Genomic DNA, 24548 nt, shown 5'->3' with positions numbered 1-24548 from the left:
CCACTCACACTGACACAGCCCGCACTATGCTCTGAACCGGTGTGGACCACATGGCAGGCATACACGTGGTGTGCACATCATGGGATGTTGTTATATGCGTACATTCATGTCCAATCGTATCAACTCATCCAGGCCACTTTTATTTGCCCAACCCTGCATATCTCAGGTTACAATGTTTCACAATGCACCAGCCAACTATCATTCCAAAATGAGACTGGTTTATACAAGAGCAATGTATGGACATCTCGCTACCTGCTCCTTGACAGGTGTTGCCCTCTGTTGTCAGTTTACAGCATTATTTTAATAGAAGTAGAAGTGAATGTAACAGCTACTGCTATGACTACTGAGCCATTGTATGCTTGCACTGTGGTGAGATTCTGTGTGTACCCTTAAGGTTTTGATGTTTTCTGCAATTCTGCTACAAATATATCATCTCTTGGGTGAATAAGAAATTTTGGAAACTCTAGAGGAAAAACTGAATGATTCTCGACTGGCAGAAATATCTGAGTAGGAACAGTCTGAAGAAATTGGTGAAGGACTCTTCCAGAAAGGCACAACACTGTCTCAATAGTACCTAGTGCAACTATCAGCAGTAGGCTTGTATGAAGACACTTTCCTGATAAAATTCATGCAAGTGAGATGAAGCAGAAAACAACACTGCTTTGCAAGATTTGTACAAAGAAGATGAAACAATGTATTGCTGCAAGTAGGAAAGCAACAAGTTGGTGGGTCGATTTGGGGGAAGGTACCAAACAGCGAGGTCATTGGTCCCATCGGATTAGGGAAGGAGAGGGAAGGAAGACAGGTGTGCCCTTTCAAATGAACCATCCCGGCATTTGCCTGAAGCGATTTAGGGCAATCATGGAAAACCTAAATCAGGATGGCCAGACGCGGGTTTGAACCGTCTTCCTCCCAAATGCAAGTCCGGTGTGCTAACCACTGCACCACCTGCTCAGTAGCAAGTTGGTACTGCCCTGATTGCAACATACTTCTCTGCACACTATAATGTTTCAGACTTTTCCATACAAAAGCCAATTACATGTGAAACTGTTTGAAAACTCAGCTCACACTTTTTTTCCTTTAAGGATAGTTACATTTCTGTCAGTATTGTTGTAAAATTTGTTATCTGTCACAGAACTAAAATAAAAGTGAATGATAAACCTTGAGGCTTCATCTTTTTCAGAAAAAAGTTTGTCTTAAGATAATCCATGATTCCTACAGCTCACAATTTTTGATCTAATGTGTTGCTTAGTGTATGTTTACAAATGTGATAAACGCATATACATAACAGATGCACAAGTTCTTTTGCATTTTATAACAGCCAAAAGGGCAGTCATTCAACCTCCACTTTCTTTTACAATTGTTTCAGAATATCTCGGCCAAAACTGGTGGGTGGCTTAGAACATAACTGTGAAGACACAGTGCATTTACCTTAATACAAGTGCATATAATGATAAGGTGTTGCTAAGATCCATAGGCACATTCAATTAGGATATATAGGGACCTATTCTTTAGCTTCTCCCAGCGTAATTCATGATGAAAAAGTTCATGGTTGAATGGACAGACGTCAGCATTCAACAGGTGCAGTTTTTGAGCTTAGCAACCACACTGCCATCATAGCACCCCTGATGATGTCAATATGGTCGCTTGCCATTATAGTGTGTCTGTTGGACATCGACGTCTGGCCCTTCACCCATGAGCTATTTTGTCAAAATTGTGACTGCTGCAGAATGGCCCCTTGTTTCATCCAACAATGTGTTTATCAAGTATTCTATTTAACTTCTGTCACTGGTTTCTTCATGCATTTACTACCCTCTTCACACAAATAATTGATCCCACAGCTGAATTTCCACATCAAATTACAACAGCTCATTTTTTAGCAAATATATATGATGCAGAATGTCTTCATCAGTCTGGACTGGCAATGAGAAGTCACATTTGAAAAAGGAGAGAAGTAAGAATGTCAGTTAGGAAGAAGACTGTAACCACCCACACTATTTTATTTCTCCTTAACTAGTTTCGGGCCTAGGCTCATTTCAGGACGGCAGGGACAATTTCTCACATGAATTTCATATTTTATGATGAGGAAAAATTTACTTTGTATATTACGGCATGTCTCCAATCTAGCTCATAATTCAGCATGTCACAAAACAATGATGCAGACCTCTAAATTGCAACATAGAAAGCACATTTTGCTCAAGATAAAAAGTGAAATTTGTACAAGAAATCCTCACTCCCATCTAATTTTATGTCAAAGCCAGTAATTAGTTTGAAGATTGAAGAAATAAATTTTTCATTAATGACAATATTATGAACAGAATAGATTGCTACTTACCATATAGTGCAGATGCTGAGTTACAGACAGGCACAATGAAAATACTGCCAAACAAGTAAGCTTTCGGTCTAAAGGCCTTCTTCTGAATTAGAAAACACACACACACTTACACACGCATGACCACTGTCTACGGCTACTGAAGTGCTCGTGTGTGTGTGTGTGTGTGTGTGTGTGTGTGTGTGTGTTTTGCATTTTCGTGAACATGTTTGTTCGTGCGTTCATGTGTATGTGTACATGTGTTTCTTAATTCAGAAGGAGGTCTTTTGATCAAAAACTTACTTGTTTTGCAGTCTGCGACTCATCATTTCCACTATATGGTGAGCAGTAATTTATCTGTTTCATAGTATTGCCATTATACTAGATTTTCCGTTGTTTAAATTTTTCATTAAAATATTGTGACTGGTTGTTTTCTTCCTCACTGATATTTCTGGTAACAGCTGTGATATGCTCCAGCCCTCATGAATAAAATAACAAGAAAGATTGTTTTAACTCACCCACTAATTTCCTCGAACAGTGCTGTCCGCTCTTTGGGATTTTTCATTGCTATTGATTCCACAGCCCCTTGAAATACAAGAAAATTCTTGGCCTTTGCATTAATGCCTAGCTTTTCTAAATCAGCAAGATACACCTGGCTGCTAACAGACTGAAAAAGAGGTACAAGCTACAAGAACTATTGAAATTGATAAAAGAAATGGTGACTTAATTAAAACATGCATTATCACAGTAAAAGTGGAAATCTCCATCACATTTTTAAATTTCTATTAAGTATGGCACAGTTATCCAATTACGGTAGTAATGCATAGGCTAGAAACAATATAACTTTTTTTTTAAATCTTAATTTTGTCAATTAATACTGAATATTTTTTTGAACATTCTCTCATTATTGCATGCCCAAAACCCAAGCAGTTTCATACTGAGTGATTTATGAGCTCATATCACAATGTCTAGCAAAGTTTAATTTCAGTAAATGCACAGCATCTGAACACAATGGAAAGAGTAATATAGATTGGTTTTTGTTCTGATACTTTGATCCCATCGTTCTTCACCTAGCAAAAAGTGTTTTGTGGTAATAACTGTTTGAAGGTCTAGCAACTCTTCCCATAAAGTTCAAATAACTGAAAATTAATCAGCAGTGTTTTCAATTCCTTATGCTTCGCAAAAAAATTAATTAACACACATATTTTAATACTTTCAAAAATTTAAGCATTTATATAAAACCATTGTCAAAGTTTTCATCTTCCAGCATTCACAAAAACTGGTTAAGGTTTTGCTGCTGAATACCCACTTCTCCCAACCATACTATATTCCTTGAAACTACAGGGACACATTATATTAAAGCTTTAAGTGTCTTAAACAAAAACTGAAACAGTCTGCTGACCCCACAAATAAAATTGAAGTAGTGCAAATGATTATACAATGAGAGTATGAAAACATTACATTTCTACTGTTCCCTCTTAAAATTATGTAACAAGTATTCATGAGAGCTGCTCAATTTCAGCAGGGCCAGCTTTCACATTAGTTCCATCTGACCATGGCTAATTCTCTCTCTCTCTCTCTCTCTCTCTCCCTCTCTCTCTCTCACACACACACACACACACACACACACACACACACACACACGCGAACACACAAACTAGAAGAAGGACTGAGGTACTGTGGGCATGTAGGAAGTGGACAAAGCAGCACAATTCTGGAGCAATATATTAATAGATTAGTAAAGTTAGAAGACTTTAAAATACAAACAATGTTTCAAAAACAACCACCGACAGTAAAGCATGAAGCACATGTACATATTCTTTACGGAATTTGCCATAATTGTTGTCAATGATAATATGTTTGAATTCTAGTAATGCATCCCACGAAGTTTAATGACCGAAAATTAATCAGCAGTGCTTTCAACTCCTTGTTCATGATGTGCACAGAGATAAAAGAATCTGGAATTAAAAAGCAACTTAAGTCAGTCAACAAAGGGAAGAACACTGGACATGATGTGTCACCTCTTAAATTCTCCACTGTTTATGTGAAAGCAATCATTACCTTTCTAGCAGCTGTTTATTGTAAAGTAGTGGAGCAATGTAGTGTCCAATGTGACTAGACAGGGGCACCAGTCATGCCATTTTTCATGAAGTTGAAGAGGGCAGATGTATAAAACTGCAGACAGGTATCGCTGCTATTACTGTGTTATAAAATTATGGAATGTGTTTTGTGCATCAGATGACTCTTTATGCTATGAATTACTTCTTTGCAGGGCTAACACCAATTTCAGATGAACCAGATACGCGAGCCCAGCTTGCTCTGTTCATGACACCAAAAAATTTCTAGACCGTGGGGATTGGGTCGACACCCTACATACCAACTTCAGGAAATGGCATCTAGTAAACTAAATATAATCTTACAAAATATCAGACCAGATAAGGCATTGGATGGAAGACATTTTCACCAGCAGAACTATGAAAACTGGATAGTCGAAAACTGTTGAATGTAAAAAAAAAAAAAGCTTACCACTTTCTGGTTAAAAATTACAAGGTGTGATTAGAAAGTTTTAAGAATGGGCTTGTAATTGTACAATGGTGGTACTTACATGCTAAAATAGTCCCCTTCTGACTGAACACACCGACTCCAATGGTGTTTCCACTTTTGTAACATTCCTGGAATTTTTTTCCCTGAAGTGTGTTAAGGACGCTCCCCTTATTTGCCTGGATGTCTTCGATCGAGTCAAATGGATTCCATTCAGTGAAAATTTCAGTTTAGGAAACAGGTAGAAGTCCACAGGGGCTAAATCAGGGGATAGGGTGGTTGTGGAAGCACAGGTATTTTGAATTTGGTCAAAAATTCAATGATGGAGAAGGCATGATGAGCCGGAGCATTGTCATGGTGTAGCATCCAACTCCTGCCTTTCCACAATGCAGGCCCTTTCTTCCGCACCTTTTCACGTAAATGCTCAACATTTGTAGTATTCCTGGTTAATTGTCTGTCCTCCTATGGCAAATTCACGATGCATAATACCAGTAGAATCGAAAAAAATCATCAACATTGTCTTCACCTTCGACCGACTTTATCGTGCTTTCTTCGGGTGTGGTGAACCTGGAGTGTTCCACTCCGAAGACTGCACTTTGGTTTCAGGATCATACCCATACACCCACGATTCGTCACCAGTAATTACCAATTTAATAAATCTGGGTCATATTTAGTCCGATTATTCAGTTTTTGGCACACTTCAAGTCGGTATTATCTCTGGTCACTCGACAACATTTTTGGAATGAATTTTGTGGACACTTGACACATGTTCAGATCTTCAGTTAAAATTGCCTGAATTGCAGAGAAACTTAAAGTAAGTTCATCAACCACCTCCCTAATTGGAAGTCTACGATCAGAGCGCACTAAGTCGTGAACTTTCATAACATTTTCATTCATTTTTGAGGTGGAAGGATGGCCGGACCGTGGTTCATCTTCAAATGACTCGCGGCCATTTTTAAATTTGTTGAACCAGACAAAAACATTTGACTGGCTCATAGAATTATCTCCAAAAGCTATTTTTAATAGCTCGTAAGTCTCAGAAGCTGATTTTCCGGTTTTAAAACAAAATTTCACACAAACTCGTTGTTCCATTTTTATGTCAATTTTCACGTCGACAGAATCCGGCAACAAGCACTAACAGACCTGCACTCAACCGGCTGCCACAATGAACTGAATAAATGAAACACGGTTTCCTGTCAGAGGGCATTTAAGGACAAGGCAATGACTCACTCCCCACCCACTGTGTACCTGCCCGCCAAACCAGTAAGCAGTAGTGGATCCATTCTTAAAACTTTCCAATCACACCTTGTATTCTACATCCTACATGGAAGTCCTGCTTGTGTGTATGGCAAGTGACAATCTTGGCTGGGGTGATTGTTTCTCACAGAGACAAAGGAGAGGGAGGGAGTTCGGACACGCTCATGTGGAACATGTAGGGGATATGGCAAGCACACATACAGGGAAGCAAGTAGCATGATATGGTGCACAACGAGGCTTTGCCGAGAAAATAACACACAGGGAAGTGTGGAAAATCTGGACAAAGAGAAAGAAATAAGGAAGGGAAGATAAAAGTAGGGCTAGTGTGTATTAGAGAAGAATTGGGGAGCATGAGCATGACATGCACACAGTTAAATGGAGAGGGAAAAGGAAATGAGTGATCTGGAGGACAAAGACTATCACAGACTGAACCCATAAGGGTTGAAGGAAATTCACACCAGTGCAATTCAGATACACCTGCTTGGTATGGGGAGGGGTGGTAGCTGTTCCCAGACGGTGTGAGTTGTGAAGTAGCTGCTAAAGTACACCACATTATGTTTCACAACTGCAAGGTCCAGTTAGTTCTTTATGACACTTTGGTAGTGTCCATTCCTACAGATGAAGAGTTTCCTTTGAGGTCTGATCCACATAGAAATCTACACAGTGGTTTCAGTGATGATGTGGTTATACTGGTAACTGGTGGATGTTCAGCATTTGTTTTGTATCTGAGACTTGGGTAGATCTGCACCTACAGGGATTGGGGTTGGGAGCAGGAAAGCATACAGATGAACAAGGTCATTGTGTGGATTTGAGGTTGTAGAAAATTGCTTTGAAATGGGGTGCACAATGAAAATTACTTGTAAGGTTGGCGGAGAAGATGTTTCATTATACCCGTCCTGTGTGGCTTTGAGGAGGATACATATCTGTGGGCAGCCAGTAGGTGTGTGAATAATGTTACATGTGTGTGATGTCATGAGAGATCTGTTCCTGGATTATGACAAGATGGTAAACTTGGTTGTGAAAACTTCAGTAGAACCTTAAGCATACTGAGGAAAGGACTACTTGTCAGTGCAGATGAGCTATCAGAGAGATGAAGGCTAACACCCAAGAAAGTGGCTTGGTGATATAAGGAGGACACAATGAAATGAATGGAGTAGGTGTTGAGATTATTAAGGTATGAAAATAAGGTGACTTCATATTGCGTCCATGTCATCACTGAATCTGGACCAAGTGAGGGGTTTAGAATTCTGGATACTTAGAAATAATTCTTCCAGATTGCCTACAACAGGCTTCAATGGATGGTGCTTTCCGACAGCCCATGCCACATACTGTTTGCAGAGCACAGTTAATAATGAACTCAGCATTTAAATTTTACTGCCAGCAATATTTTCAACACAACAAACCAACATTGTTAACAAGGATGGAGTTGCATTTCCACATGTGATCAATGAGTAGAACAGTTACAGCACACTACATTTTCTGTGTATTATCATTACAAGTGAGAAAGAAAAATAATCGCTTATGAGCACTAGCATGGCCAACACAAAACCCTGACAAAAAGAATCATTAAAATATGTGCACAAACTGAGATTCATGCACAGTACATGGTTATTCGTAAGTACTGCCACCATTTCAGAACATGATTGTGTGAAAACTACAATATGTACAGAAAATGGCACCTATCAATTTAGATTCATAATACGTGCTGTGATGTAGTTGCAGAGTGCACCACTAGTGGGCAGGTGTCTCAGTACATGCACAGTCTGCAGTGTATTGCTGCACTGAATTAGTTCGTACCTACTGATAGGCAACCCAGTGACCAGAGTTCCAAAGCAGACTGCTGTCATTGCATCTTTCTGGTAGGTACAACAGCACCGTGACTTGGGTTCATATCTAGGAGTGTGTCATTTCCACTCAGTCATGAATAAAAAAATAAGATAGTATAATACTCAATGAAAGATCCAAAAATAAGACAGCTCTCTCTCTCTCTCTCTCTCTCTCTCTCTCTCTCTCTCTCTCTCTCTCTCACACACACACACACACACACACACACACACACACTTCAAAATACTATAACAGTCAAAAGATAGCATGGGATAGAACCAATCATTTCAATATCAGCTAAAACCTGTGTCCTAATAGATTACCTCACAAAATTTTGAAACCCCTGTTACACTCATGCAATCACATCCTGAAATGTGGTACATTCACAGGTAAATGCAGTACTGTTCTTCTGTCATAAAATAAAATACAAACAACTAAATATGGCATACTGCCCTGTGGTACATCATAAGCAATGCACACTGGTGAGTTGTCTCAATGGAGGAGAAGCATACACATTAGGAGACTGTGTTCAATAGGAAGGCGCGTTAATAGGATTTTGTTCATATTCTGTGACTGGAAGGAGCTTTGCCATTGCTGGATAGTGGACTCCGTTTAGTCCAACTTCTTGTCTGTTCTATTACTTCTAGCCACCCTTCCTCCCAACAACACAGGGTCCTCTGCCTCAACAGTGAAGTTAATACATATGAGGAGACTAAACTTTGCTACAGGAGGTACAGTGCAAGCATGCTTGGTTGCCACATCTGGCTATTCACTGGTCCGAATTCCCACGTACTCTAGTACACAGCTGAATATCAAATCCTTCCCTAGATGCTGTATTTGAAGGAGCGTGTTCTTGATGTTTTAGACAACTTTCTTTACTGGATACATCCAACGGATTGCTAGCAGTACATTCATGAAGTTAGAGCAAATGTGGAATTTTGTAGGCCAAATATGTCTTTATAAGCTCCAATTGCCTCAATACTGCCCACCTGTATCTCTTGCATCACAGATGGTGAATTCATTTGGTAAGTACATCTTGAGAACACAACTGGGTAAAATCACAGAGTAGCCCATGTTTTCTGCCTGCTTAGATTTCTGAGTTTAGACCAGCACATATGAACTACATTTTAAAGTGTTCAGAGTTCTTTCTTCGAGCTGGGAGCAGATACACAACCAGATTTGCTTCAAGTACAAAGGGATTCTTTCATATGTGTGACATGAATGACAGACTGTGTGGTATACAAAACTCCAGCAGCTGCGGTGAGAGTAATAAACAGTAATGTTATATAAAATATGTAAGTAGTAATGTTTTCATTACGAGAATAGCTAGTACCAATTCATTTTCTCTACTCGTGCGGTGAGCCACTAACTAGAATTCATCGCCAGTGGAGTGAGAAACATAATAATTGTGTCATGAACAAGAAGAACATGTGTTCATGGATGTTACAGTTCAAAGAACTTTGTATGCCATATGACAATGAAGCTACTAAACAATCTTGGCCTTGGGTTCACCAGTCGGTAAACGTAGTCATGTGAGTAGATAAAGTTGGTTTGGAAGATTGCCAATTGAGCGTGAAAAGCTACTGCCTAAAATAGTTGGCATTTCTGTGAGATCTGTGAAAACAGTCTTGCATGATGACCTGAAAATTCAGAAAGTGTCCTGCAGGTGGATGCCACAAACAGTCACAAATGCATTCAAGTGTCGTGTGCGGCAATTTGTCAGATGTTGTTGACATGTGATGATGGTATGAATATGATTTTCTTTTCAATACCTGTGACAATGGATCAGACACAGATGGCGTTTTTAAATCCTGAAGGTTGGTTGGTTGGTTTGTGGGATTGAAGGGACTAGACCGCTACGGTCATCGGTCGCTTTTTCCAAAATTTCAAACACCCACACAGAATAAACACGAACACAGGACAAGAAAAACTCAGACAGAGACCAGACAAAAGGAATTGAAATCACACAGAGCGTGACAGCGGTTGGCTGACCATAGAGACAAAAAGGGAAAACACAAAATTGTTAAGGCTTTCGTGGCCACTTGTTGACAAACTGCCTATTGGCTTCTGTCTCGGGTTCTTCGGCCGATGTTCATCTAATGATTTTTCTGACGTTTCGCCAGCATGAGTGGCTGGCATTGTCAAAGCTTCACCCTCCATTGCCGGTGGTGACAATGCCAGGAACTCGTGCTGGTGAAACGTCAGAAAAATCATTAGATGAACGTCGGCCGAAGAACCCGAGACAGAAGCCAATAGGCAGTTTGTCAAAAAGGGAAAAGCCAACCACCTAGAAACACACTAAAAAAAAATAACCCAGTCTAAAATCGTAGGCCAAAGGCCAGACTCAAAACAAAAAAATGAAAAACACCCAGATTAGGTGATAAAAGCCCCCTGCCCAAAAAAAACGCAAAACTAAGCCTGCCATGGCAGTGTCATCTGTTAAAAGGGCAGGGAGCATATCAGGCAGCGCAAACGTCTGCCTGAGCACAGCTAAATGGGGACAGGCCAACAAAATGTGGACCACCATCAAAGCGGATCCGCAGCGACATAGAGGTGGGTCCTCACGGCGCAATAAGTGGCTGTACGTCATTCGGGTGTGCCCAATGTGCAGCCGGCAGAGGACAACAGACTCCTTGCGAGAGACCCGTAAGGAGGAGCGCCACACATCGGTAGCCTCCTTGATGGCCCGAAGTTTGTTTGGTGAACGCAGGGTGCGCCATTCTTCACCCCAGGTGCGAAGTACATTCTGCCGCTAAACTGCCCTGAGGTCACTCTCCGAAAGTCCAATCGATAAGGCTGGTGCACCGACAGCTTGTTTGGCCAGCATGTCAACACGTTCATTGCCCAGGATGCCGACATGAACAGGGGTCCACACAAAGACCACAGAGCGGCCGCAATGGGCAAGAGTATGGAGGGACTCCTGGATAGCTATCACCAGACGAGAGTGAGGGAAACACTGGTCGATAGCTCGTAAACTGCTCAAGATTCGCTAGGACTAGAATGAAGGACTCACCTGAGCAGGAGCGGATATACTCTAGGATGCGAAAGATGGCGACCAGTTCAGCAGTGAAAACGCTGCAGCCAGCCGGCAATGAGTGTTGTTCGTAACAGTCCCCTAGAGTGAGAGCATAACCGACACTACCAGCAACCATTGAACCATCAGTGTAGACAACGCCAAAGCCCTGATACGTGGCTAGGATGGAAAGAAAGCGGCGGTGGAAGGCCTCAGGAGGGACCGAGTCCTTCGGGCCCTGTGTCAATTTGAGCCGATGGCATGGGTGGGGCACACACCACGGGGGTGTACGCAGAGGGGCCCGGAAAAGAGGTGGAAGAGGGAAAACCCCAAGCCCGGAGAGAAGCTCTCTGACGCGAACTGCGATTGTACAACCCGACCAGGGCCGACGTTCTGAGAGATGGACGACAGACTGAGGGAACAGGAGATAATAATTAGGATGCCCAGGCAAGCTACAAACGTGTGTAGCATAAGCGGCCAGTAAATGTTGGCGCCGTAACCGCAGTGGAGGGACACCTGCCTCCACAAATATGCTGTTCACAGGGCTGGTCCGGAGAGCTCCAGAGGCAAGTCGGATCCCGCTGTAAAGGATAGGGTCCAGCACCCACAATGCAGAAGGGGATGCTGAACCGTCAGCCAGGCTCCCATAATCCAGACGGGACTGAATTAATGCCTGGTAGAGCCATAAGAGGGTAGACTGGTCAGCACCTCAGCTGGTGTGGCTCAAGCAACACAGAGTATTAAGATGCCGCCAACACAACTGTTTAAACTGCCAAATACGAGGAAGTCAAGTCAACCGGGCATCAAAAACCACACCCAAAATCCGATGTGTCTCCACCACAGCAAGACGTTCGCCGTCAAGATAAAGCCGTGGTGCAGGGTGAAAAGTGCGTCGCCGACAGAAATGCATAACGCAGGTCATGGCAGCCGAAAACTGGAAGCCATGCACTACAGCCCAAGAATGCGCCTTGTGGATAGTGCCCTGCAGCTGACATTCAGCAGCTGCAATGCCAATGGAGCTATTGTAGAGGCAGAAATCGTCAGCATACAAGGAAGCTGAGTCGGACGTTCCCACTGCCGCAGCGAGCCCATTAATTGCAATTAAAAACAGGCAGACACTTAAGACAGATCCCTGCGGTACCCCATTCTACTGAACTCAGGGGAACTATGGGAGGCTGCAACTTGCACGCGGAAGGTACGATGCGACAGAAAATTTCGTACGAAAATCGGCAGCGGACCCCGAAGACCCCAATCATGAAGCGTAGAGAGGATGTGATGTCGCCATGTCGTATCGTATGCCTTCCGCATGGCAAAAAAGACAGCGACGAGGTGCTGACGGTGGGCAAAGGCTGTACGGATGGCAGACTCCAGGCTCACCAGATTATCGGCAGCAGAGTGGCCCTTACGGAACACACCCTGAGAAGGCCCCGAGACTCGAGTACACAACTCAACCGCTGGCTCACCATGCCTTCGAGCAACTTGCAAAGAACGTTGGTGAGGCTAACAGGGCGGTAGCTGTCGACCTCCAGTGGGTTCTTGCCAGGTTTCAAAACGGGGATTACGATACTTGCTCGCCATTGCGACGGGAACTCACCCTCGACCCAGATACGGTTGTAAAGGTCTAGGAGGCATCACTGGCAGTCCGCCGAGAGGTGTTTGAGCATCTGACAGTGGATGCGATCTGCCCCGGGAGCCATATCAGGGCAAGCGGCTAGGGCACTTTGGAATTCCCACTCACTGAACAGAACGATGTAGGATTCAGGGTGGCGCGTGTGAAAGGAAAGGCTCCAACGTTCCAACCGCTCTTTCAGGGAGCGGAAGGCCAGTGGGTAATTTGCAGAAGCGGAACTCAGAGCAAAATACTCTGCTAAGCGGTTTGCAATTATGTCAGAGTCTGTGCAAACTGCTCCATTCAGTGAGACCGCAGGGACGCTGACAGGGGTCCGATAGCCATAGAGGCGCCTAATCTTGGCCCAAACCTGCGATGGAGAGGTACGGAGGCCAATGGTGGAGACATACCGTTCCCAGCACTCATGCTTGTGTTGGTGAATGATGCGGCAGGCCCGCACACGGAGCCGTTTAAAGGCAACGAGGTGTTCTAATGAGGAATGCCGCTTGTGACGCTGGAGCACCTGCTGCGATCTTTAATCACCTCAGCGATCTCGGGCGACCATCAAGGCACAGTCCGCCGCCGAGGGGACCCAGAAGAACAGGGAATGGCAGATTCTGTTGCAGTAACGATGCCGGTGGTGACTAAGTGAACCACCGCATCAATGGTGTCAGTGGAAAGAGGCTCAATAGTGGCAATGGAGGAGAACAAGTCCCAGTCAGCCTTATTCACAGCCCATCTGCAGGGGCGCCTAGAAGAGGGGATGCTGTGGCAGTGACAGAAAGATCGGAAAGTGGTCACTACCGCACAAGTTGTCAAGCACACTCCATTGGACAGACGGTAAGAGGCTAGGGCTGCAGATCGAAAGGTCGATGTCGAGTAAGTGCCATGCGCCACACTGAAATGTGTGAAGGCACCAGCATTTAAAAGGGAAATGTCGAGCTGAGCCAATACATGCTCAATGGTGCTGCCTCCTGTTGCCACTGATCCACCCCACTGAGGGTTATGGACGTTGAAGTCGCCCAGTAACAAAAAAGGTGGTGGTAATTGGGCTATCAGCACAGCCAGGACATGCTGCAGGACATCTCCATCCGGTGGAAGATACAGACTGCAGACAGTAACAGCCTGAGGTGTCCACACCCGAACAGCGACAGCCTCTAAAGGTGTTTGTAGAGGGACAGACTCACTGTGAAGGGAGTGAAGGACGTAGATGCAGACGACATCAGATGCCCTTTCATAAGCTGCCCAGTTCCTACTGTAACCCCGATACCTACGGAGGGTGGGGGTTCGCATTGCTGGGAACCAAGTTTCTTGAAGAGCAATGCAGATGAAAGGGTGAAGGCTGAGAAGTTGTCGGAGCTCAGCAAGGTGGGATGGGGGGTGGGGGGGTGGGGGTGGGGTGGGGGGAGGCAGGTGGTGCGGAAGCAACAGGGTGGATAGTGCCCCCTACAGGCAAGGGGCATAGGGAGTTGTTCGGCTCGGTGAACCGACTGGAATGCGCAGAACAGATGGGGCAAACGTGGTTGTTGTAGCGGCAGCATATGAGGAAGTCATTCGCACAGGATGTAGTTGTTCATATTTCCTCTTAGCTTCAGTATAGGTCAGTTGGTCCAGGGTCTTATATTCCATGATTTTTCGCTCCTTCTCTAAGACCCTGCAGTCTGGCGAGCAAGGTGAATGATGCTCTCCGCAGCTGACACAGATGGGAGGCGGGGCACATGGAGTATTGGGATGTGATGGGCGTCCACAATCTCGACATGTGAGGCTGGAAGTGCAGCAGGAAGACATATGGCCGAACTTCCAGCACTTAAAGCACTACATCGGGGGGAATATAGGGCTTGGCATCACATTGGTAGCAATCTGATTATCCTTCGGACCCCGATGAATGCGCCGGACGAAATGAACACCTCAACGCTCTAAATTGGTGCGCAGCTCGTCATCAGACAACCAACAGGGTACATGGTGATCCCACCACAACGGACTTGCTACCATGCTGGATATTAGGTGACAAGTAGTCCAAGTTCGTCGTCAGTGCAGAAAGTGGCACCGCACATTGCATGGCGGAAAATGCACGCAGGAACGTATCCATGCCCAAGAGATGGAGAGCGGGCAGGACTGCAATGCAACGACGAATAATCTGGCGAAAGGTTTCAACGCACAATGGACACAATGCACCAAGTAAAGCGCCCTTCCCCAATTGGCTCGCTCTTCAGAAGAATTTTGAGATATGGAGGTCAAACGCGACATGGGACCATCACATAAAGGCCGAAATGTTTGAGACTCCCTTTAGTCGCCTCTTACGACAGGCAGGAACACCACGGGCCTATTATAACCTCCGAACCCGCAGGGCGGTTAAATCCTGAAGCAAAAGCCCAGTCAGCTCAGAGGAAGTGTATAGCTGTCACCATAACAATTTCAGTTAATGACCAGTATTGAAAAATGATGGTGGCCGTGTACTGGGGCAGCAATGGCATAATCCCTATTCCATGTTTTCCAAAGGCCACTAGAGTAAAAGGTTTTGGAGATGTTTTGAAGGAGAAGCTCCTTCCAACACTGTTAATAAAATGGCTGGAAAAATCTCCACACATATTCTTTCATCAAGATTTTGGGTCAGTCAATTGACCAAACATGGTATAGGAGTGAATTTTGTTTGTTATGTTAAATTTGAGAGAGAACTGGGATTCTACAGCAGCCAGTGCAAAAACTGATTGTTCTTGAACACCAAGTGCACAATGATCTGCTTTTGCATGCATAGTGCCATTACTTGAAGGCAATCTGCTAAAACCAATTACATGGACAGCTGCTGAAAAAAATTGAATACGAAGGACTGTCTCAGCCAAAAACCTATATTCTTGATGTGCCATGAGGAGTTGCAAACAGATGAATAGTTGCAGCTACCAGCCTCATCAGAGAAGCTGGAAATGTGACTGGTTAAGCAAGTACCTTTGACCTGTCTTATCCCCTCACCGTGACTGGATCTTTAAACTTGTCTTGATGATCCATACATGCCCATATTAACAATAATTCAGAAATAACCACATACAGCCTTACAGAGTTGGAGTAAGTGTGGTCTGAGGACTTCTAAAGACCTGTAACTTAGGCACTTTAAAAGACCATGCTCACAAGGTTCCTTTGATGTGGTTGCCAAAAGACTACAACGGAGCATGCTCCAGCTCGCTTGTAGTGAAAACAAGCTTTACAGCACTCACAATTTTGAGAAATGGAAGAGACCTCCTGAGGATCCGCCTCTTGCTTCCGATGTAGGAACACAATGGTAATGGACAGTGCTTACTATCTCTGCGAAGTACTAAATCAAGTTGTTGCAGCTATCGACAGGATCCAACCATCAGTTAGGCTATAGGAAGGTGGGACTTTGTGGCAGTAACACAATGAACTTTACCTCAAACAACAGGAGGAAGGAAAACAGTTAAAAGGAGTTACCATAAGGGAGCCAAGGTGCTTTTTTTGTTACTTTGGGTAATTCAACAGCTCTTTGTATGCATTTATCTACAATGGATACAGTTGTCCACTGCACGATGATGTTAAACACACAAAGAGTACATTTTCACATTGACCACATCTCTGAATTACCCATTCTACCAGGAAACTGGTGATCATTGTGGGAGGGAAGACATTTGGGTGTCGAAAGTTCAGTAGCAGTGACGGTAATGTTTGTAAGGTACTCTAGCTGACTGTCACTACAGAGGAATTGTTGTTTGTCAAATGTAGCCAATGAAAATTACCTTAAGTCAGCTTTAGAAAGCTGCTAAGTTGTTTTAATCACAGATGATTTGCGAGTCAGCAAATGAATTATGAATGAGAAATGGTTGCTCAAGTGTGTATCTGAGACAACGAACCACTACACATGATCAGCAAGCTTGGCACTGCAGAAGAAGATATCCATGAGTGACAATGTATGGGTAGAACATGAAAGAAATGTAGGTTCACCATCGTCGAGGGGAATGATATCAAGCTTGTTTAAATATATGGCAGGAACATGACCCTCACACAGGTTCTGGGGGGAGCTACAAATGGGATGGGTCACACTGTAGTCGCCGAGCAACATACAGATGTCGTGAGCTGGTTGATAAACTGCAGAGAAAAAATGATGGGATATGTAGATGTTACAAAGAGAAGAGAAGATGTAATAGTCGCAAGGGAAATGCAGACAGAAACAGCTTGTTAATGGGTGTTCAACAAGAATGATCTGGATATGAAAACTGTCTCAAATGAGCATCGTTACATCCCTATAAGCTGGAGTTCTCTCCTCGGGAAGGGGGTCACAGTATACAGGGATGAAGTGTCAATTACCAATGGTCACAGGTAAGGAACCAAATAATCTTGGGACTATTCGCTATTAAACTTACATTGTTCTGTATGAATCACAAGACACTTCCAGTGTGCGGGGGAAAGTATATTATGCAGGTACAGTAGGGGAAAATGAGGATACTGCTTCAGCACTCAAGGAGTTTATGATTGTGGCACTATTCTTGAGGTCACAGGTTCAAATGTGCGTGAAATCTTATGGGACTTAACTGCTAAGGTCATCAGTTTCTAAGCTCACACAATACATACACTAAATTATCCTAAGGACAAACACACACACCCATGCCTGAGGGAGGACTTGAACCTCCGGCGGGACCAGCCGCACAGTCCATGACACGAGGTACAAGGAATTATGCGTTACCCATACACACTTTCTTGTGTAGCTCAAGAGGTGGCCTTCTGTAAGAGACACAGGGAAATAGGGGTGACATGAAGGACCTCAAACACTGAAGTGGAGGGAGAATATGAGAAGTGGAATAAGCCCCAGGAGGAGGAATGTTCATTGCAGTCGACAAAAATATTGCATCTATTGATGCTGAAATAGAGCTCGATAGTGAAATTAACTGGGCACGAGTAACCAGCCTAGGTAAACTCAAATTGATCACCAGATAATTTTACTAGCCACTCAGTTCCATGACAACAGTTGCAGAATCATTCAAAGAAAGTCTGCACTGTGTGAAGTGCCCGGATGATGCAATATTAGTGATAGACCATTTTAACTTACAGAATATAGATTGGTACATTTATGGAACATTTGAAGGTGGTATAGACAGAGTGTCTTCTGAAGTATTCTGAAAACTGCCTAGATCCACAAATCTCACACAATGGAAATATTTGAAACCTTTGTAGCTACACACAGGCCTGACTTTACTGACAGTATCAGCACAGAGACAGGGATTAGTAATCATGATATCACAGCGACAATAGTTACTAAAGTTAATAAATGAATCAAGAAGGCTAGGAGAGTTTTTTTAGTTGAAAAGAGCAAATAAGCAGTTGTTAACAACCCACTTACGCCACGGCCTTGCCGCAATGGTAACATCGGTTCCCATCAGATCACCGAAGTTAAGAGCCGTCAGGCTGGCCTAACACTTGGATGGGTGACCATCCGACCTGCCAAGCGCTGTTGGCAAGCGGGGTGCACTCAGCCCTTGGCAAACAGAGGAGCTACTTGATTGAGAAGTAGCAGCTCTGTAAACTGACATATAACCAGGAGAGTGGTGTGCTGAGCACATACCCCTCCATAGCCACATCCACTGACACCTGTGAGATAAGGATGACAGAGGCCAGTCGATACCGTTGGGCCTTCCAAGGCCTGTTTGAATGGAGTTTAGTTTAGTTTTTAGCAAACTTACTTAGGCAATGAATGGACATCATTTAGTTCCAATATCATGGACATAAAAGAATAATGCACAGTCTAAACTGTTTGTCAATCACACTCTGTCGAAGCAAATGCCAAGAAAGTGTATTAAGGATAGAAAAGATCCACCACAATTTAATAGCAAAATTCGAAAAATTCTAAGTTAACTTTATGCACTGGGTTAAAAAAAGAATGCAGAAACATCAGCAGATAAAAGTTAGTAGAAATATGAGTGCCTACTAAAAGACTGATCTGAGAAGTACATAACAACCTCTATCATCATACATTAGCGAGAACCTGAGAAAATTCTGGTCCAATGTAAAAGGCTTCTATTTATTCACTTGTCGAACAGTCTGGTGTGGGAATACAAGAGAGCAAAGGAAAGGTGAGGTTTTAAATTTTGCGTTTCAAAAATCATTAATGTGGATCATACAGACATACCATCATATGACTGCCACACAGACTCCTGAATGGACTTTACACAAATAGGCAGCCCTTGTGTTGAAAAGCAACTGAAAGAGTGGCAAAAAAATATTCACCAACTCTCGATGGAGTCCCAATCTGAATCGGCAAAAAGTACTCTTTGGGATTGGCCCCTGTTTTAGTTTGCATTTATCATGAATCTCTTGTCCACCTCAATGTCCCAATCAACTGTAAGAAAGCAGAGGTGACCCCTATATACATGAAAGTTAAAAGAGTGGACCCACAAAACTACAAGGCTATATCCTTAACATTGCCTGTAGAATTCTTTAACACATTCCGAGTTTGTATATACCAAACTTCTTTGGAACAGAAAAGCTTATATCCACAAATTAGAATGGCTTTGGAAAGCATCACTCATACAAAACTCAGCTTACCTTTCTCTCAAATGATATACTGCAAGCCATGGATGAAGGGCAACACGCAGAGTCCATATTCCTAGACGTCTGGAAAGCATTTGACCTGGCACCCCACTGCAGACTTAATGAAGATCTGAGCATACAGAATAGGTTTCCCAATATGTAACAGAACTTGGTAAGTTGTTCTGACGGTGAATATTCATCAGAGAAAAAGAGTACTGTAAGGAGTGCCCCAGGGAAGTGTTGCTGGACCTCTCTTTTTCTATATACGCATAAATCATGTGATGGATTGGTTGAGACACAATCTGTGACTGTTCGCTGATTACACTGTAGTGTACGGAAAACGTTCATCGTCAAGTGACTGTAGGAGGATACAATAAGAATTAGACAGAATTTGTATTTGGTGGGATGAATAGGAGCTGGTTCTAATTGTATAAAAATAAATAATAGTAAATTAGTGCAGCTAAGTAGGAAAAGCAGTCCTGTAATGTTAGAATAAATTTAGTGGTGTGGTGTGCTGCTTGACACAGTTGCATTAATTAAATATCTAGGTGTAACAATGAAAAGTGGAATGAACATGTTGGTAGTAGAGAAAGGAAATGGTAGACTTTGGTTAATTGGGAGAATTTTGGAAAGTATAGTTTATCTATAAAGGAGACTGCACAAGTTATGAACTTTATCTTGGTCCCTCTCTGACCAGTGGAAGTTGGCTGATTTCATGTAGCTCAGGAATATCTACCCTCTTTGCCAACCTAACTGAAATGCGCATCATAGCCATTGTGAATCAATTGTTTATTCATGTGCAATATCACTCGGTTTGACTAACAATATCATTTACAAAAATGATTGAAGAGGCTGTACCTGGTCCTTCTAGATACTTGCCATCAACTAATGTACTTTGTGAAAAAGAACTTTTATTCAAAGAGGTAAAAGAAAACTCAGGCTAAATATTATTCATTGCTACAACAGAGGAAAAGAGGCAGAAAGCAAAACTACATCAGCTTAATAAGTCCGTTAAAAGACAGTAATTTTATTACGACTTGTCCTGGTGAATCACCTGCTACTACTGGCAAGAAAAATTAAGTTTGAAATTGTCAACATTTCTTTATTTGCTACACAATGCATGTAAAATACAAAAATAATTTATTTGCTGCGTACTGCATGTCAAGTACAAAAATAATTTCCTGAGATAGCTGAATTTAAATCTTCGAACGAACATGAGAAATCGAATTATTAAGTCAATATAACACGTTAATCAAATTAACACTTCTGTTAATCCATTATAAAATTTCCTTTTAAGTTGTATTTACACAGTTTAAACACACGTTTTTGTTCGCAACTTGTTTTGCAACATATCGGCAACAATGGTTTTGTTCATGTTGCCGTCTACACTAGAGATGAACATTTCTGCTTGCATATTCACACTGACTACTATGCTGAACTGGTAGCAAATGTTTCACTTTGTGTATTCACAGGAGCTTACCTCAAAATAATATAAAATGAAACAAAACTGCCTGAACACAATGCCAAGAGGAAACACTGGAACAGTAACTGTCTATCACAAGAATGTATCTCTTTCATCAATATCTTCAAAGGAATGCTTTGTTGGGAACCTATGCTGAATATTTGTTCATTCCACTACTAACTTAGACAACATAGTGTTTTTAATGTACAAAGTAATATATACAGTACCTCACGGTTAATACGGTGTTCAGATGATGAACCCTGTACAATTCGTGTAAATCGTTTCTCTGTCCCATCTTCAAGCTCAAATACAGCTGTCACAGAAGCACTGAAAAATTGATACAGGCTTTTATTATTGCCAGCAAAATTACACACAAACAATGCATTCTACAGTTATGGCACAGCCTATTTACTTGTCATCCGCTTTCAATAATACCTAAGTTAGGTGTCAATACTAATATAAAGATACATGAACAATTATGGTGATGAGTGATGGTGGTGGTGGGGATTTTTTTATCCATGTTGGATGCTGGTGCCTGGTTGCATTATTCACCAACAAGAAATAAAAAAGAAACAATATTCATTAATATATCTACATGGAGTATTGGGATGTGATGGGCGTCCACAATCTCGACATGTGAGGCTGGAAATGCAGCAGGAAGACTTCCAGCACTTAAAGCACCACATCGGGGGGGATATAGGGCTTGGCATCACATTGGTAACCTGCCATCATCTAGGTTCATGCTTTCATGGCAGGCTTCCAAACTCATGAAGTCGGGATACCAGATCCTGTATTTGTATGGAGTGTAGCCATGTATGGAAGTGAAACATGGACGATAAATAGCTTAGACAAGAAGAGAATAGTAGCTTTCGAAATGTGGTGCTACAGAAGAATGCTGAAGATTAGATGGGTAGATCACATAACTAATGAGAAAGTATTGAATAGGATTGGGGAGAAGAGAAGTTTGTGGCACAACTTGACCAGAAGAAGGGATCGGTTGGTAGGACATGTTCTGAGGCATCAAGGGATCACCAATTTAGTATTGGAGGGCAGCGTGGAGGGTAAAAATCGTAGAGGGAGACCAAGAGATGAATACACTAAGCAGATTCAGAAGGATGTATGTTGCAGTAGGTACTGGGAGATGAAAAAGCTTGCACAGGATGGAGTAGCATGGAGAGCTGCATCAAACCAGTCTCAGGACTGAAGACCACAACAACAACAACATATCTACAGGGCTTTTATCAAAACAAATAACCCAACCATGAATCTTTTATTGTCACGTAGTCATTGCTATTTCTGTTATTGCTTTGACACCCAAGTTCAACAACTACATTAAAACATATATTTAAATTCCAAATTCTGCGTACATCACTCTTTCTCAGCAATCAGAAAACTTCATTTTCTTCTGCTTCCTCTTTCAAAGAAGGGATGCATGTCAAGTGCAAAATAATTTATTTGCTACATAATACATATCAAGTATAAAAATAATTTCCTGAGGCAGCTACATTTCACAGAAGCGTCCGATTCCACCCGTCTACTTTCACCCATGCTGTCATAAATATGGCGGAAACAGCTATTTCCAGTGTATACAAAATGACGACAATAACATCACTACATACACACGCCAACAAACACAAAAAAAAATGACACAATAACGTCTCACTCCAAAAATAAAATTATACTAATGCGACAACCCCAAAAAACTGGGGATGTTAGGGTGGCGACAAGTTAAATATACAGCAATAAAACAACAGTGAACCATCCCAAAACAAATACTAGAAAAAAAAATTAATTTACAGCACTCCACTACACCAACAAAACCACAGAAATCGGACACTTCCCTTGACCTATACAGCTTAACCAACACCTACAACACCAAAGAGTGGAATCAGAGATTCCTCCTTGAGCTATATAGCTTAAATCGCAGCTATCAATACCAACAAACCAACACCTATAACTCCGAAAAGTGGAAAGAAAACCGCAACAACTCAGAAACCCTAATACCTCATATTCACAACACCAATTGCAACACAAAAGACCTACCGTAAATATACAACACACAAAACACAATTACTATAGAATAAAACAAAGACAAAAATTACTTACCAACAAAAGCCTCTGGCAATACCACCTAGGTTGGCCACCACACACACACACACACACACAACACACACACACACACACACACACACACACACTGACAACACTACATATACATGCCCTGCTGTAAGCGACCCGTACTCTTGCTGACCTTATGCTGTTGCCACAAACATGACGGCTAATACATTCAGCAATAAGACTGAACATCTGCAGAAACTGTGTGACAGACATTGTATCATCATCCATCTCAGAACGTAAAGATACACTCATAAACTTCACTGTCGTATCCACACCCAATAAAAAAAGACATTAAAAAAATTAAGACTTCTTTCCACACACCACCCAACACCAATCTAATCAGACCTAAAAGCTTTAATAACTCACTGAAAACACTTCCACAACATACATTATCACACCAACTATCTAAACCCAAAACCACGTCAGCACTGGTAACAACCAAAATTCACATCAACCCAATACCACACATTAAACTCAGCATGTCCACACCCACCACCAGACGGCACCATCATTTACAACAACACGACATCTACATACACAACCAACTCAAAAACTCCACACCGTTAGTGACTATTATGACAGGGGTCAAAGCAGATGGATGGAATCGGATGCTTCCGTTGACCCATAGATTCTGTACTTTGCAGCTTGAATAAAACACAGGAACTTAGTTTTGATGACTAAAAAGTAGACACCGACTACATGGCATTTATTTTTAAAATTTTTCTGTGCTGATAACAGATGAACTTCTGGCCTCATACCAGTCTAAGATAAAAAAAATTTTAGAAATAAATCCTATGCAGCTAATATCTACTTTAGTAATTTGCACACCAATACTTCAACTGGACGTACACTGAGAGGCAACAGGTACCCTTTTCAGATGAATCACGCTTTATGCTCCATGAGACAAATGGCTGTTGGCATGTACGGGTCGAATCATCTGAAAGTGAGTACCCTGCAAACAATTGTCACAAGGGTCCTGGCCAGAGGAGAGAGCATTATGGTCGGGGAATGTTTCTGTGGTATCCCTGGGTGATCTCATCATTCTGGAAGGCATTCTGGATAAACACAAGTATGCGCCTACCCTTGTCGAACATTTCCATCCCTACATGCTGTTTTTTTTCCTCAGTACAACAGCATCTACCAGCAGAAGAAAGCAATGTGTTACACAGCTCGCAGTATACGTTTGTGGTTCGAAGAGAACCAGGATGAGTTTACCGTACACCCGTGGCCACCAAATCCCTGGATTTATCAAGAACCTGGGGAACCACCTTGATCAGGCTTTACATGTCATGTACAGTCAACCACAAAACCTAGAGCAGCTAGCCATGGCCCTGCAGTCTGCATGGCTCCACATCCCTGTCGGTACCATCTAGAACCTCACCGACACTTTTCCTGCATGCCTTGTGCTGCAAAAGGTGGTCATTTAGGCATTTGACATGTGGTCACATTAATGTAACTGGACAGTGTACATTCAAAAAATACATGACCTGTTCTGTCACAAAGCCAACGGCAGTTACTATCAACCACACCTTTTATGGTAGAACAAATTCCTGTACCAAAAGGTGAAGATGTAGAAGTTCTGCAATTAGTAGCCTATTGTATCAATTTCTACACATAATTAAATTGGGATTTACTTTGTATCTAGTACTCTATCTATCAGTTGTTACCTAATTATTTACTACCACAGTTGTATTATGCTGATTTATGCATCTCTATGGTTACACTGCCAAACAGTGCCAGAAGCGGACACAACTCATCACATTGTCAAAATATCTAGTGACCAATTACTGACAAATCATCGTAACATATTTTCCATGTAAAATAAATGTTCATAACACACATATGAGTACAAGTAAATGAAATTAAGGGAAAGATAGGAATATAT

General features: G+C 42.3%; 1 protein-coding gene across 2 annotated transcripts in view; it reads right to left on the bottom strand.

Moving 5' to 3' along the window:
* The window catches only part of LOC124606752 (structural maintenance of chromosomes protein 1A), a 151256-nt gene that overhangs the window by 126007 nt on the left and 701 nt on the right, over positions 1-24548 (bottom strand). For both annotated transcript variants that reach the window (XM_047138798.1, XM_047138799.1), the window contains exons 3-4: positions 20773-20872; positions 2830-2978 (exon numbers count right to left, since the gene is read on the bottom strand). In XM_047138798.1, coding sequence (XP_046994754.1) covers positions 2830-2978; positions 20773-20872 — 249 coding nt within the window. The remainder of the gene's footprint in view (positions 1-2829; positions 2979-20772; positions 20873-24548) is intronic.

The sequence above is a fragment of the Schistocerca americana genome, chromosome 3, assembly GCF_021461395.2.
Source record: "Schistocerca americana isolate TAMUIC-IGC-003095 chromosome 3, iqSchAmer2.1, whole genome shotgun sequence".
Lineage (NCBI taxonomy): Eukaryota > Metazoa > Arthropoda > Insecta > Orthoptera > Acrididae > Schistocerca > Schistocerca americana.
The sequence above is the reverse complement of the archived record's forward strand: the minus strand, read 5'-3'. Positions and strand labels throughout refer to the sequence as shown.